This window comes from Oratosquilla oratoria, chromosome 5, assembly GCF_046742065.1.
Source record: "Oratosquilla oratoria isolate Oo_2021 chromosome 5, ASM4674206v1, whole genome shotgun sequence".
Lineage (NCBI taxonomy): Eukaryota > Metazoa > Arthropoda > Malacostraca > Stomatopoda > Squillidae > Oratosquilla > Oratosquilla oratoria.
Genome location: NC_134781.1, coordinates 17,549,680 through 17,566,156, shown reverse-complemented (window position 1 = coordinate 17,566,156; position 16,477 = coordinate 17,549,680). Strand labels below are relative to the sequence as shown.

Genomic DNA, 16,477 nt, shown 5'->3' with positions numbered 1-16,477 from the left:
TATGCAAATATACCTTTTGTGTCTGAATATTTGGCACATTCTTCTGTAAAGAAAAATACCTCAAGCGCTAAAATAAGAGCCGAGTAAAAATATGTATAGAATACGTTTTGCTCTTTAAATAAATTCCGTGTAAATTCATGATTCATGCACCGAACTGCCAAATATATATTTGCATAATGAAAACTATGGCTCTTAAGACTTTTAGCCAACTGTTCGAACGCTGAAAGCCTGTCTGAAGCCTGGAGTCTGAAATCTGTAATGTCCATATAAGGAAATGTTCAGTAAATTGATTTCCAGTTCTCTAATGTTGATCTTTCACTAAGCGTGGCTTCGAGTGGTTAAGCGTGATGGGCTGTCGTGAGTAGCGACCGTGAGGATCTAGTGATTTGTACCGTGAGAGCAACTGACGCGAGCACCTCTCACGAGTAACTAGTTTGTCCCTCACAAATAGATAATCTAGTTGTGAGAGATTAACAGGTGAGTGGCGACCGTGAGGATCTAGTACAAGTGATTTGGACCGTGAGAGCAACTGACGCGAGCACCTCTCACGAGTAACTAGTTTGTCTCTCACGAATAGATGATCTAGTTGTGAGAGATTAACAGGCGAGTGGCGACCGTGAGGATCTAGTACAAGTTATTTGTACCGTGAGAGCAACTGACGCGAGCACCTCTCACGAGTAACTAGTTTGTCTCTCACGAATAGATGATCTAGTTACTTGCGCGAGTGACTGTCGTGGATCAGAGGTGAGAGCAGCTGGTGAGGGCGTGTGTGACTCGCGCGAGTAGGTGGCGAGAGTGATATGTTAATGCGCACATTGGGTCAAAGTAATAATCTCCCCCAAGGACTTGGCGAAGGACCCCCCGGGGAGGATAGGTCGCCGTGGGGTGTCCCGGGGGAGCGTAAAATCGCAGCGGGGGGGAAGTGGAAAAAAGGGAGGGGGAGGGGAGGGGAGGGGGAGAAGAAGAAGGAAGAGGGAGGAGGGAAGGGGGAGGTGGGAGAGGGAGAGATAGGAAGAAGGAGGAGAGGGGAGGTGGGAGAGGGGGAGAGAGGAAGAGGGAGAAATGAAGGGGGAAGTGGGGGAGGGGGAGAGAGGGAGAGGAAGAAAGGAAGGGGTAGGGGAGGTGGGAGAGGGAGAGGGGAGAGAGGTAGAGGGGGGAATGGGAGAGGGGAAGGTGGGAGAGGGGGAAGAGGAGGAGGGAGGGGGGAGAGGCGTAGGTGGGAGAGGGGATGGGAGAGGTAGGAGAGGGGGAGAGAGGAAGAGGGAGAAAGGAAGGGGGAGGTGGGAGAAGGAGAGGGGGAACTGGGAGAGGGGGAAGAGGAGGAGGGAGGGGGAGAGGGCAGGGTGGGAGAGGGGGAAGGGGAGGAGGGAGGGGGTAGAGAAAGCCTGGTTCGGCTCCGTGGTATCTATTTTATTCATCTTTGGGGTAGACCCTGGGCTGAATGATGTCTCTAAAGGTCGAGACCCCATCCACCACCCAGGTCCTCCCTTTAATTGAATAAAATCACCAGACGCTTGTCGTATAGCCTGTCACGGTATTGAACGTATTGGCTTCATATGGGTCTCTTTATGCATCAGCGTTACAGTGATTTGCGAGGATAAAACAAAAGACAGATAGGAGACCTCTTGATCCATAACGAAGTGGTTGGATATATATATATATATATAAATATATATATATATATATATATATATATATATATATATATATATATATATATATATGTATATATGTATATATATGTATATGTATATATATGTATATATATATATATATGTAATGTATATATATAAATATGTATATATATGTATATATATATATATATATGTGTATATAATATATATATATATATATATATATATATATATATGGATAAGTATATTTAAGACATATTATTTGGATGATGGAGAACAAAACACAGGGGAAGGCACGGAACCTTAAAAACACTAACGTTTCGTTCGCGTAGAAGTTACTTACGGTGGAGGTCGAGATGACGATTCGAACCCTGCTCGGGGCGAGTTGAACAAAGGGCTTGGTTCATTTAATTCCACGCAACAAAGTCCTCTGTAAGGGGCACCGTCCTTGCCTCCTAATATGGGGGGAGTTTGTGACGTTAAACCAAATCATCACCACACACACACACACAGACACACACACACACACACACACACACACACACACACACACACACACACACACACACACACACACACACACACACACACACACACACACACACACACACACACACACGTATATATATATACGTGTGTGTGTGTGTGTGTGTTACAATAATACTAATAGTGATATACGTTTGCATAAGTTAGGGCCATTACTTGTCCCCTGTGTTCAATAACATGATCTTGAACATTAATACCCTACTTGTGGAGCCAACTGTACTCGACAGCTGTCGAACCGGTTTTGTGTGTTATGTAGATGACGCTGTAGCCAAGTCCGTCCGCGACTACATAATCGAAGATCCCCTGCGGAGGACGGCCTGTCTATGCTCGTGGGTACAATGATGCGATTGCCATATACGCGTACATGTTAAACAGTTGGAGTCAGAGGGAGGTTTGGGAAAGAAGGGACCAAGGGAGAGAGGGAGGGAGGAAAGAAGAGGAGAAGGGAGGAGGAGGGAAGAGAAGATAGGAGTCAGGTGGGGTGGGGCTAGAGAAAGAACGGGGGAGGGAGGGGGCAAAGGGAAGGGGGAATCTCCATACTGAAATGTTTGAAATTATTTCTGAAAGCTCTTTCACTAAGTCAAAAGCCAGAGACTTTTTTTTAGGCCACCCTCCGTATAAGGGGGAAAAGGCTTTTAGGTATATGTATGTACATATGTATGTGTACACGTGTGTACGTATGTGTGTGCATATATGCATGTATGTATGTATGTATGTACATATGTATGTGTACACGTGTGTACGTATGGGTGTGTATATATGTACATATATATGTATGTATGTATATGTGCACGTATGTTTCTACATATGTATGTATGTGTATGTATTAATGTATGCATGTATGTATGTTATTATACGAACATTTCTTTGTATTCAACGATATGATCCCCCGATTCGCTGACCTCAGAGTAAGCAAAAACAATTCAAATGCTCTTAGATGTGTTACATATTGTGTACAAAAGTACAACAAAGCAATGATGTACAAAAAAGACACGTACAGTAATGGCTCTCAGGAAGGCAAAATATATAATTTTTAAATCTCAAATACATCAATTTGATATTTTAGAAAACAAAGGAAAGTTTGATTTTTTACCCCCAAATTGCCAAATTCTTACCCATAAGCACTGTACCCTCAATTACCCAGTTCTTACCCATTACCACTTTGCCTTCAATTGCCCAATTCTCACCCAGTACCACTCTGCCCTCAATTACCCAATTCTTACCCATTGCCACTTTGCCCTCTATTACCCAATTCTTACCCATTACCAGTTTACCTCCAATTATCCAATTCCTACCCATTACCACTTTACCTTCAATTACCCAATTCTTACCCATTACCACTTTACATCCCCAGTTACTCAATTCTTACCCATTACCTGTTTAGCTCCAATTACCCAATTCCTACCCAGTACCACTTTACCCTCAATTACCCAATTGTTACCCATTACAACTTTAGCCCCAATTACCCAATTCTTACCCATTACCACTTTAGTCCCAATTGCCCAATTCTTATCCATTATTAGTCCCAGTTACCCAATTATTATCCATTACCACTTTAGCCCCAATTACCCAATTCCCATTACCACTTTAGCCCCAATTACCCAATTCTTACCCATTACCACTTTAGCTCCAATTATCCAATTCTTACTCATTACCACTTTAGCCCCAATTACCAAGTTCTTATCCATTACCACTTTAGCCCCAATTACCCAATTCTTACCCATTATCACTTTAGCCCCAATTACCCAGTTCTTATCTATTACCACTTTAGCCCCAATTACCCAATTCTTACCCATTACCACTTTAGCCCTAATTACCCAATTCTTACCCATTACCACTTTAGCCCCAATTACCCAATTCTTATCCAATACCACAATTTTTTTTATTCATTTCACTCATATTTCCCAATTTCCAGCAGTAACTGTTAATTGCCCCCGATGTCCAAGTACATAAGGCAAAGGTAACGGGTCCGCTCGCAGTTCAGCGCCTCCTATTGTATGCTCCTCAAATTTACCTATTATTATTATTGCCACAATCATTGTATACTCGTTTAGAAATAGAATAAATATTGATCAAGGAAAGATATATTTAAATAGCATGGAACGTTTCAGTATGACCACGGTTTGACTTTAGATATTTCATTCTGACTGAGGGCAGCTGCGGGACGCATCTGAGACTGTTGTCACCCTGTTGGCCTCATGTTGGTAGCATTGGCAGGTAGTGTGGACACAATCTGGTCGCATCCAATAATGGCCCGATTTTTTTTTTTTTTTTTTTTTTTTTTGAGCAGAGGGAGTTGAAGTAGGGGTCGTGGACGCTGGCCTGAACGGGGCGTCATCAGATCGAGACCCCACCCCCAGAGAGTACACCACTGTGTTGAAGGGTGCTTTCACCAACACCACCTCCAATCTCCAACTTCCAACACCAATCACTAACACCCACTATCTCCAACACCAACATCCAACACCAATCACCAACACCCACGATCTCCAACACTAATCTCCAACACCCACGATCTCCAACACCAATCTCCAACACCATTCACCAACACCACTCTCCAACCCCAATCATCAACACCCACTATCTCCAACACCAACATCCAACACCAATCACCAACACCCACGATCTCCAACACTAATCTCCAACATCCCCGATCACCAACACCAATCTCCAACACCATTCACCAACACCACTCTCCAACACCAATCATCAACATCCCACAATCTCCAACACCAATCTCCAACACCAATCTCCAACACCAGTCTCCAACATTCCCTCCCTCTTCTCATTTTCTTTTTTGTGCAAACTCCCCTCTCCCCTCTCCCTCGTTTTTTCTTTCTCTCTTCTCATATCATCCTCTCCCCTCTCCCTCTCTCTTCCCTCTTTTCATCCACCTCTTCCCTTCCTCTCTCTTTGACTCCGTATCCCCCTACCTCCTTCCTTTGTCCTCTCCTCACCCCTCCTCCCTCCTCTCTCCTCCCTTCCTCATTCCTTACTCCTTCCTCCCTTCTTACTCTTCTTCCCCCTTCTCCCCTTTCTTTCTCTTTGACTCCGTACCTCCCCCTACCCCTCCCTCCTCTCTCCTCCCTTCCTCTCCCCTCCCTTCTTCTCTTCCTCTTTCTTCCCTCCCTCCTTCCTCTTTTCATTCCCTCTTCCCTTCCTTTCTCTTTGACTCCGTACATCTCTACACCTTTCCTCCCTCCTCCACCTCCCTCCTCCAACTCTTCCTTCCTCTTCTCTCCTCCCATTCTCCCTCTTCTCTCCTCCACCCCTTCCTTCCTCCTCTCTTCTCCCATCCTCCCTCCTCTCTCCTCCCTTCTTCTCCCCTCCCTTCCTCTCTCCTCCCTTCCTCTCTCCTCCCTTCTTTTTTTCATTCCCTCTTCCCTTCCTCTCTTTTTGACTCCGTACATCTTTACTCTCTTCCTCCCTCCTCCAACTCTTCCTTCCTCCCCTCTCCTCCCATTCTCCCTCCTCTCCCCTCCACCCCTTCCTTCCTCTTTTCATCCCCTCTTCCCTTCCTCCCATTTCGACTACGCATCTTCCTACCTCCTCTCCTCTCTCCTCCCTCTCTCGTTCTGCTCTCCTCCTTCCTTCCTCTTTTCGTCTCCCCTTCTCCCCTCTTTGACTCCGGAGGAAGAGGAGAAAAATGAAGAAGAAAAGGAGGAAGTAGAAGAGGAAGGAGAGGTAGAAGAAGAAGAGGAAGAACCAGAAGATACAGCAGATGAAGAAGAAGAAAAAGAAGAGAAAAGGAAGCAGAAGAAGAAGAGGAAGAGGAAGATGAAGAGGAAAAGGAAGAAGCAGAAGCAGAAGAAAAAGAGGAATAAGAAGATAAAAGTGGAAAAGAAGAAGGATGAAGGATAAAGAGGAAGAGGAGGAGAAGGAAGAGGCAGCTGGATGAGGTCAACCTAGAAACGTTCATAGATTGATCGCGATGTGGATGAAGGGGGAGGGGGAGGGAGGGAGAGAGGGAGAGAGGGAGAGAGAGAGAGGAGGGAAGGGAGGAAGAGGAGGGAAGGGGAGGTGAGTAGGAGGAGAGGGAGGAGGAGGGGAGGAGAGGAGTATATGAGCCAAGTAAATGTCAGTAGACAGCTCAAAGGAATGTCCAGTTGTCAGAATCTGTGGAAGGAGGAGGAGGAAGAGGAGAGGGAGAAGGAAGAAGAGGAGGAAGAGGAGGTGGAGAAGGAAGAGGAGAAGGAGGAAGAGCAGAGGAAGAAAGAAGAGGAGGAGGAGGAGAAGGAGGAGGAGGAAGGAGAGGATAAGGAGATGAAGAAGGAGGAGGAGATAGAGAAGGATGAAAGGAAGGAGGAATAGGTAAGGGAGAAGGAAGAGGGGGAGGAGGAGGAGGAGGAGAGGAAGAAGAAGAGGAGAGGAAGAAGAGGAGAGGAAGAAGATGAGGAGAGGGAGAAGGAGTCGTCTGAGAAAGACGAGGAGGAAGAAGAGACGGAAAAGGAAGAGGCTGAGGAAGAGAGGGAGAAGGAGGAGGAGGAAGAGGAGAGGGAGAAGGAGGTGGAGGAGGAGAAGGAGAGGGAGAAAGGAGAGGAGGAGGAGGAAAAGGAAGAGGAGGAGGAGGAGGAGGAAGCGGAGATGGAGAAGGAGAGGAAGAGGAGGGGAGAGGGAAAAGGAGAAAGAGGAGAGGGAGAAGAAAAGAAGGAAAAGAAAGAAGAGGAGGGAGAGGAAGAGGAAAAGGAAGAGGAAAAGTAAGAGAAAGAGGAAAGGAAAAAAAAAGGAAAAGGAAGAGGAGGAAGAGGAAGATGAAAATGAAGAGGAAAAGGAATAGATGAGGGAGAAGGAGGAGGAAGAAGAAGAAGAGGAAATGGAAAGGGAAGAGGCGGAGGAAGAGAGGAGGAGGGGAGAGGGAGAAGTAGGGTAATGAGGAAGCAGGGAGGGAGGAGGAGGAGGAGGAGAGGGAGGAGGAGGAGGAGGAAGAGGAGAGGTAGAAGGAAGAGGAGAAAGAAGAAGAAGTGATGGAAAAGGAAGAGGAGGAGAAGGAGGAGGAGGAGAGGGAGAAGGAGGAGGAGGAAGAGGAGAGATAGAAGGAAGAAGAGAAAGAAGAAGAGATAGAAAAGGAAGAGGAGGAGGAGGAGAGGGAGAAAGGAGAAGGAGAAGGAGGAGGAGGAGGAAGAGGAGAGGTAGAAGGAAGAGAAAGAAGAAGAGATGGAAAAGGAAGAGGAGGAGGAGGAGGAGAGGGAGAGGGAGAAAGGAGAGGGCGAAGGAGGAGGAGGGATGTGAGAAAAATTATATCTATTTTTCATCTTTAGTATAACCAGCGCTTCTAGCCGAAGAGGTGGAATCATGGAGGAAGGAGTGGAGGATGAATCTTCAAGCTTAAGATAGTCTACGCGACTCTGGTCCATAGTGGTGTCCAATACCTGGTCCTGACACGTAACAGGTCTCCCAAGTTGTCCTCTCTGTCTTAGGGGCTTCAGTGAAACCCCTACGGATCAGAGGGACTTTCAGCTCCTCAAGGATGAAATTTGTAAAAAAAGAAAATAATAATAAAGAATAAAACAAATAAATATAAAAAAATAAATAAAAAAATAAATGAATGAATAAAAGTGGATAAAACAACAACAACAACAACAGCAACAACAACAGCAACAACAACAACAAACAATGAATGATTAAATAAAAGCGAAAATAAAATAAAATAGTTTCGAATTCACTAACTATCCCTGCTTTTTGTTCTGGACCCCCCCCTTTGAAACTGTGACCCCCCTCCCCCTCACCCCCTCCCCCCTCCCCCCAGGAGATCTTATATTCACTTTGGGGAATGTTGCCCCCGAAGACAAAACAGGACAGGACCTGGACACGGTCTCTCTCTCTCTCTCTCTCTCTCTCTCTCTCTCTCTCTCTCTCTCTCTCTCTCTCTCTCTCTCTCTCTCTCTCTCTCTCTCTCTCCTCTCTCTCTTTCTCTCTTTCTCTCTCTCTCTCTCTCTCTCTCTCTCTCTCTCTCTCTCTCTCTCTCTCTCTCTCTCTCTCTCTCTCTCTTTCGGCTGAATGACAGCGTGAGGGGCGCGGCTTGTGTATCTCTCTCACACTATCGTGAAAAGCAATTTCGTTTTAGCGACAAAGAGGAGGAGGAGGAGGAAGAGAAGGAGGAGGAGGAGGAGGAGATGGAGGAGGAGGAGGAGGGACAAGAAGATGATGGTGGGAGAAGAGGAAAGGAGGTGTAGGAGGAGGAGAAGTGAGAGGAAGAGGGGAAGCAAGATGGGAAGGTGAGAGGAGTAGAAGGAGGTCGAGGGGGAGGATGAAGAGGAGGGGGTGGTGGAGTAGGAGGAGGAGGAGGAGGACGAAGAGGAAGAGGTGGAGGAGGACGAGGAGGAGGAAGAGATTCTTCACAGTGGAAGAATTATGTGTATTGATTTATTCTTGTGCACATGATAGTTATTTCATGGGGAGGAAGAGGAGGGGGAGGAGGAGGAAGGGGAGGAGGAGAAAGAGGAAGAAGAGTAGGAGGAGGAGGATAAGGGCGTGAACAAGGTGGAGAGGGTGAAGAAGTGGATTTATAAGAAATGGAGGAGAGGGAAGAAGAGATGGAGAAGGTGGAGGAAATGGAGAAGGTGGAGGAAATGGAGTGGTGGAGGAGAGAGTGGAAGAGGTGTTGGAGGAGGAGGCAGTGGAGGAGGAGTTGGTGGATGAGGAGATGGTGGAGGTGGTAGAAGAGGAGGAGGAAGTGGAGGTGGTGGAGGAAGAAGAGGTGGTGGAGGAAGAGAAAGTTGAGGTTGTGGTGGAGAGGGAGGAAGTGGAGATGATGGTGGTGGAGGAGTCGGTGGTGGTGGTTGAGTAGGAGTAGGAGGGGGAATGGAAGGAGGAGAAGGAGCAGGAGGAAGAGGAGGAGAAGGAGGAGTAGAAGGAGGAAGAGGAGGAGAGGAAGTGGAAAGAGTAGGCGGAGGGGAGTAGGAGAAGAAGGTGCAGGAGGAGGCGGGGAAGTAGGAGGAGGAGGAAGAGGAGGAGGAGGACGAAGAGGAGGAGGGAGAGGTGGTGGGGGAGGAGAAAGAGAAGGAGGAGGACGAGGAGGAGGAAGAGGAAAAGGAGAGGGCGAGGAGAAGGACAAGGAGGAAGATGAGGAGGAGGGAGAGGTGGTGGGGGAGGAGAAAGAGAAGGAGGAGGAAGAGGATGAGGAGGAGTAGGAGTAGAAGGAGGAGGAGGAGGAGTAGGAGGAGGAGAAAAGTAATCTCCACAATTATTTTTCTTTGGTTTGATGCCTGGTGATTCTGTTCAGCTAAGGAGATCCTGGGTCGCAAATTGATGTGGTAATTAACCACATCAATTGGTCACTCCAGGGTCACCAATTGATGTGGACGATACCCTTTTACCACATCAGGCTCAGAATAACTGTATCTATATTTCTATTTCATTTGATTTTATTTCGTTTCAATTTCTTTCTTTTGTTTTTCCATTCCTATTTATTTGTATACACTTATTCGTTTATTCATTTATCTAATTATTGGTTAATTCATTTATTCATTCCTTCATCCAACCATTTATTTATTCGTTTATTCATTCATTCATTTTTCTATATTTTTGTGTCTGTTTGTATGTTTCAGATCGTGACATTTTCCCTTCAATCATTGTGACATCTCGTGATTTCTGACCTGGGTGCTGGTTTTATGGACTGTTGATGTATCATAATTCACAAAATTGAAATTCAACGTTCTATTGCTATATCGCGGTGTGAATTTCCAAAAAATTACAGACTGTAGTTTTTTGTTAAATTGAATAACCGCTGACGTTCTGACGATCTGTGTAGCTGATCGCTCAAAATTGCGGAAGACATTTTTTCCCTCATTGTTGAATGTGCGATCAGCTACACAGATCATCAGAACGTCAGCGGCTATTCAATCTAACAAGAATTGTATCAGAGAGAAGATTACTCCAAGACTGTAGTTTGTCAGCGCAGACCTCTCCAATGGTATATGCATCTCATCAACGTTTCATTAACTTCCAGTCACTAAGTATCACTGGCTCTTACGGTGGTATTCTTAAAAAAATCTTTCCTTATATAAATCTTATATAATTCCTTGGAAGGGAAAGATTTATATAGCATTAGAAAATTAAATATTAATTTTGTAAATTATATGTATATATATATATATATATATATATATATATATATATATATATATATATATATATATATATATATATATATATATATATATAGATCACAGGCAGTTGATGGTCACGTTTTAGTTTGGTGTAATCAAACAGTTTAGGCTGTTGTGTCTGAAGGGTATTGTGTGAAGTATCGCGTGCCATGGCTGAAAATATCGTATTCTTCCCCAAAACTGTCGTATTTCAAATTCTCCGTTGTTGTTGTTATTGTTCTTGTAGTTGTGAACTATAGGGCCTATGCTAGGGACTTTGTTCCGGGAACCATCCAGCATCCATTCCCTCCTCGAGAACAAACACTTTCAACTACCCTCAGTCTGACATCCCGACATAAAAACATCATTGTGCTTATCACACCACACTTACTTCTTATCATTAGTATTTATTATCAATTATTGTAGATTTACTGGGCATCAAATCCTTAATTTTGAGAAAAACTTTTGTCTGTCTCGGGGCTCCAAAGAAGTCTTATACCAAAAGTACTCAGAGTGTTTGTCTGTCTGTACTTGAAAAAGCTGTAACAAGCGAAACGTTGTACCAATAAAGGTTTCGATCTTACACGGTGTTGATTTTCAGTGTCTTATACTCCCTTGAAATTTTCATTAGGATGCCCTAATGGAGGCCAATTTATCATTGCTATGTCAAACGAGGGGTTCGCCTCTGGCTGAATAAAAGTGTCTGGTTTTAGCCAGAATAGACATATAAAAGGACAATATTCGCAAATGGATTAACGGGGAGTAGAAATCGATGGAAAAAAAATCTTCTCTCTACTCCACCTTTCCCTCTTCTCTTCCTTCTTCTTTGCCAGTGTCCCCTATGAACTCACCTATCTCCTCTTTCCTTTTTATCCTATCTATTTTCATTATCTTATTACCTTTCTACTTTTATTCCCTTTCCTTCTTTTTTCGTTCATTTCCTTCCCTTCCTCCTCATCCCATTCTCCTCCTCCTCCTCCTCCTCCTCCTCTTCCTCCTTCATCTCCTTTCCTTATATTGCTTCCTCTCTCCCCCTCCTCCTCCTCCTCCTCCTCCTCCTCTCCTTCATTGGCATTTGTATAAAAATGAAAGGGCAGGAGAGGTCAGCCTTTCTGAATTAAAATTCATAACCCTTCGTGGATGAAACTATACGTGTACAACTTTGTATAGAGTTCGTAAAACACAAATAGACAAGTTATCAGGCATACATACATATGCATACATACCTATAAATACATATATACATACATATATATACACATACATGCATGTATACATACATACTGTACATTCACAATACATATATACATACATGCATATATACACACATACATACTGTACATACTGTACATTCATACACACCGGTACATACATACATACACACAAACATACGTATATGTATTATTACACATACGAGTATACGCATGAATATATAAAGCTCGCTTACTCATACACACACACACACACACACACACACACACACACACACACACACACACACACACACACACACACACACACACACACACACACACACACACACACACACACACATACACACACATACACACACATACACACACACACACACACACACACACACACACACACACACACACACACACACACACACACACACACACACACACACACACACACACACACACACACACACACACACACACACACACACAAAACCTTCAGCCATTCACACTCCCAACAGTTTTTTTCTGTTAAGGAGGTTGTGGCCTCAGAACGGTTACTTGTATAGTCGGTTGAGGGGGCACATTGCCCCAAGGGAAAAAGAAAACGTTGGGAACGTTTAAGCTGAGGTAGCAGACCCTTCCCTACCAGAAACTGGTCAGTCGTGGCTCCAGAAGGTAACTCTTTCCTCTCTAATGCGTCTCCTTCCTCCCCATCCTACTCTCTCTCTTCTTTTCACACGGAATTCCTATTTTCTTGGCCCCTATATGGATTAGCCCTTCTTGTTTGGCTTACCTGTCATTCAACTGAAGAAATATGTAGAGATATTTCTCCACTGAGGTAAGACCCTTCCCATATTTCCTTCCCTCCTCTCCTTTCTTCCTCCATCCAGGGTAGTTTAGAATAAAACTCATTGACTAGCAAAGGAAAGCGTTTATCAAAACAATTGCAGTACATAAACCAATAGGTACAAACATCTCAGTGTGAACAAGTGAAAGTGATCCGACCACACTACGTCACGCTCAGTCCACGTCCACGGGGATTTACATCCTGTATCCAACCAAGGCGACATCACCTACCCCCACCTCCGTACACACGAACACACACACACGCGCGCACGCACGAATGCATGCGCACACACACACACACACACACACACACACACACACACACACACACACACACACACACACACACACACACACACACACACACACACACACACACACACACGCACGCACACACACAACGCCTCTTCAAACCTTCACCAAGTCTCCGCGTATATCCGACTTCAGGATCTTCTCCCTCCAGATTCTCCTTCCTCCACTTCTTGGTTAACTCAATCCACTCCACTCCACTTGCTTTCCACACCTCTAATACCCGACATGTGGCCCTAAACCCAGTCTTCCACACAAACAAGACAACATACGCCCAATGCACCCCATCCAAAACGTAGGTATTAAATATTCACAAAAAGTATATTAATCCTCTATTATTCATTATAGTGTATAAATCTATCAACAACTTTTTTTAAATATCACATTCATTGCTAGTAAGATTGATCTAGCTACGCACAGAGAGAGAACATAAGCCATTTTAAATGTTATTGCAGGTCTTAAGGTACTATAACACTGATATGTTTGCAAAAGACAAAGATCCGTTTCCAGCATTGCACAATGTAGGACCCATAGACCAAGAATAGAGTTAAAAATAAAGACGAAAGCGGATCAGTTAAGCTCCTGTGGGTGCAGGTAGGTTGGAAGAGGGATCCTCAAGGCAGCATCTTGTGGCTCCTGAAGTCTTTGATTGTGTTGTGCGACAAAGGTCACAGTACCGAGCATGTGGGGTCATGTCACTGGCTTTTATTGCTTTCAACCTTAGACTAAACAACGGTTAGGATGTCTAACCAAGCGTATCTTTGCCAAAATGTTAATATAAAATGAATAAAAAAAAAATCTCTTCGTTAGGAAATAACGAAGAAATGTCGAAGTGGTCGCTGGATGGTTCTTCGTCGTTTTAACATGATGGCTTGTCTTCGCATTTTTTAGTCTAGTTTTTCTTAAGCGTCTGGATTTGAAACAAAAGGTCCGTGGATACGGAGGCCTTAGGATTTATCAAAGGACTACCATACATAACAACGTTTCTCTCGTTTTAATATGTGTATTTTTTTTTAGTATTAGTGGTGAAGAATTTTCAAAATAATTAGTCCTAGAGTATAAAATTTCTTTCTTGATATGGATAAAAAAAAGAATGAAGAGGCAGGGGGAACATGTGCATAAAACTGAATCCTTGACAAGGATAATGTTTACTTTTCCAACAGATAACAGACACCTGATGACAAAGCCGAACATAACCGACGGTGCAACGAGTTGGTTTGATTTGGAAGGAGGGAGGGAGGCAGAGAAGCCGGGGCGATCTCCGTCCACCAAAAATGTCACTCGGAAAGGCCACGCCGGGCTTTGCTTCATTTGGGGGGCAAAGTCGAACCGCCGACGACCTTCGCAAGATCATATCGACCGGCTGTTACCTCCACGGCCGGAGCCCAGTCCTGTCCGTTGGGAATGGATCCCCGATCGCCCCCTTCCCTTAAACATAAGTCACTGGGACATTTCTCCCCGGATTCGGCCCGGAAAGCGTCAAGTCCGGTGGATCGACCGGAAGTTTGTGTGAGGCACAGTCACAGTCGTAATGTCTCCCGTCGGGACACCACGTGGTCGGCGGGCTGTCCAACGGGGGAGTGATTCTTTGGATCTCCCAGGGCTCCGGTGGCAGCGGCGACTGCGACCGGGAGTTGGCATAGATGTGGTCACTCTCGGCAGGTACAAGATTGGGCAGGAGTGGGTGATATACATGACTGAGTCTGGGTGACGGGTGATCCTGGTGATAGGGATGGAGTCGTCGCCCGGTCAGCGACGTAGTGGTTGTGGTCGGGCTGGTACCCCGGTGGTTGTCGCTCATGTGGTGCATGGGTGAGGTGCGGTGGGCGAAGGCGCTGAAAGGGTTGTCTAGGCGGTACTGAGGGTCGTGGGCGTAGGACCTTATGTCCGGGTGGTGTGGGAGAGGGTAGTGCTGCAGGGGGTCGTGGGTAGAGATCTGTGTGAAGGACTGCAAGGCCGTCGGTTGATATAGCTGGAGGTGTTGGGGATCCTCGTCGTTGAAGGGGAAGGCTACAGAGGTCTCACACCCGTCCCTCCCACCTCGCCCTCCGACACTACCTCTTCCGTTGCTCCTCCCACTTCTCCCTCCACGGGGACTCCACATCCACAGTGACTTGCAAGAGGCGTCTGACGAGGACGCTGAAGGGGAACCTCGCCTCGACTTTCGGAGCCTGCAGGCGACGAAGGCGGCGATGACGAGGAACCCTGCGAAGATCACGCCCAAGCAGGTGAGCACCGTCAGCATACTGAAGGTGGCGCCACAGTGTATGAGACCGCTGCTGCTTATCTCGTGCAGGGGAGTTCCTGAAGAAAGGATAATCGTGTTATTGTGACTCAACGAAGTCTGTCAGCGCGACATAGTCGACAACAACAGAGGAACTTGCGACGACCTCGTCCACCCGCGCCAGTACTGTCTGTATACTGGAGTTGGCGCTGTAATGGATGAGGCCTTTGTTCAGCTCCTTCCTGACGAATGGAAGGTCGTGTTGCTGTGACTTACTTAACTCTATCATCTACTTAACAAGGATGTCTCACAACCTTAAACAGTAATTCATAAGCTCATGTCTCAGTTTTGTTAAGGGGAGTTCTTGATAATAGGAAAGGTCGTGTTACTTTTACTTAACTCTATCATCTATATAACAAAGATACCTCACAACCTTAAACAGTAATTCATAAGTTCTTGTCTCAGTTCAGTGAACGGGAGTTCTTAAGGACAGGAAGGTCCTGTTACTATGACGAACAGAATTCTGTTTCACCTACATAGCAGATCACTCAACCTAAACAGTAATTCATAAGCCCATGTTCTCATTCGAAGAACCCCGCGCATCATCTTACCGTAGAGGTTAGGCGGGCTTGCGCAGTACGTTTGTTCGACGCGCAGCGAGCTGTTGGGCTGCGCAGCCAAGCGTGCGAGCCACACAAGGGAGCAATTGCAGTGTAGTGGGTTGCCTGATATCCGAAGCGTTTTTAACCGGTCCAACGGAATCTGCAATAATTAGGAGGAAATTAGCGATCGGAAAAAAGAAAGGAGCGCTTAACTCCGACTGAAACCGACATTTTCACCTCTTTGTGCTCGGATAGCCTGGCCAAGAGACAGTCACCTGTTAGCTTAAATTAGAAAAATTGCCATAAAAAAAGAAACCAAAGCGTTTATTAGTATTCCGTATGTCAACAACCTAAGTTGTTACTATAGGCAATTGGTGAGGTAAGTCACTAATTCCATTAATGGACGGGGAGGTACTGTCACGTGACATTCATTCAGGATGTGTCCATGGGTCTGTGTTTGGTTGCATGGACAAAGGTCTGAGTTAGAGATTCCCCATTGTTTCATGCTTGCTGGCCAGCACCTGTTCGTAACCTTTTAACTGTGCCTGGGAAGGTTGCTGCCTAGAGAATGAGGTGACCAAACGATTTTAGTCCCTTAGGCGCTACCAGGATGTCACACAGATCTCGTACATATGTCAGATCTTATCGTCTTTGTGTCTTTTTACCGAATGCATCCGTAAGGATACTTTTTTGAGGTACTGTGCGTGGGTTAGGCTCGTTTCAAATATATCGACTCATCGCCGTGCGCCGTCCACGACACGACGTCGTACTCTCAAATAACCATGGGTGTCTATGGACGCTTTCACTCGCCACGACCACGACCATAGATACACATGATTATCTGAGAGCACGACGTCGTGTCGTGGACGGCACACGGCGAAAAGTCGATACGTGTGAAACGAGCCTTAGGTGCAGGGTATGATCGAGCTGGTGCGGTACTGTGGTTCAGTTGATAACGCCGATGATCTTTACGAGAAATGTCAAGAGTACGGTGATGCAATTCTTGGATTCAATCTAACGAAAT

At 45.4% G+C, this 16,477-nt stretch overlaps 1 protein-coding gene across 10 annotated transcripts in view; it reads right to left on the bottom strand.

Moving 5' to 3' along the window:
• Positions 1–14,032: 14,032 nt before the first annotated feature.
• Positions 14,033–16,477, bottom strand: part of LOC143025386 (uncharacterized) — a 647,089-nt gene continuing 644,644 nt past the window's right edge. For all 10 annotated transcript variants that reach the window (XM_076184953.1, XM_076184959.1, XM_076184958.1 and 7 more), the window contains 2 exons: positions 15,463–15,613; positions 14,033–14,931 (listed from right to left, as the gene is read on the bottom strand). In XM_076184953.1, the coding sequence (XP_076041068.1) occupies positions 14,057–14,931; positions 15,463–15,613 (1,026 nt within the window). In that variant the 3' untranslated portion in view covers positions 14,033–14,056. The remainder of the gene's footprint in view (positions 14,932–15,462; positions 15,614–16,477) is intronic.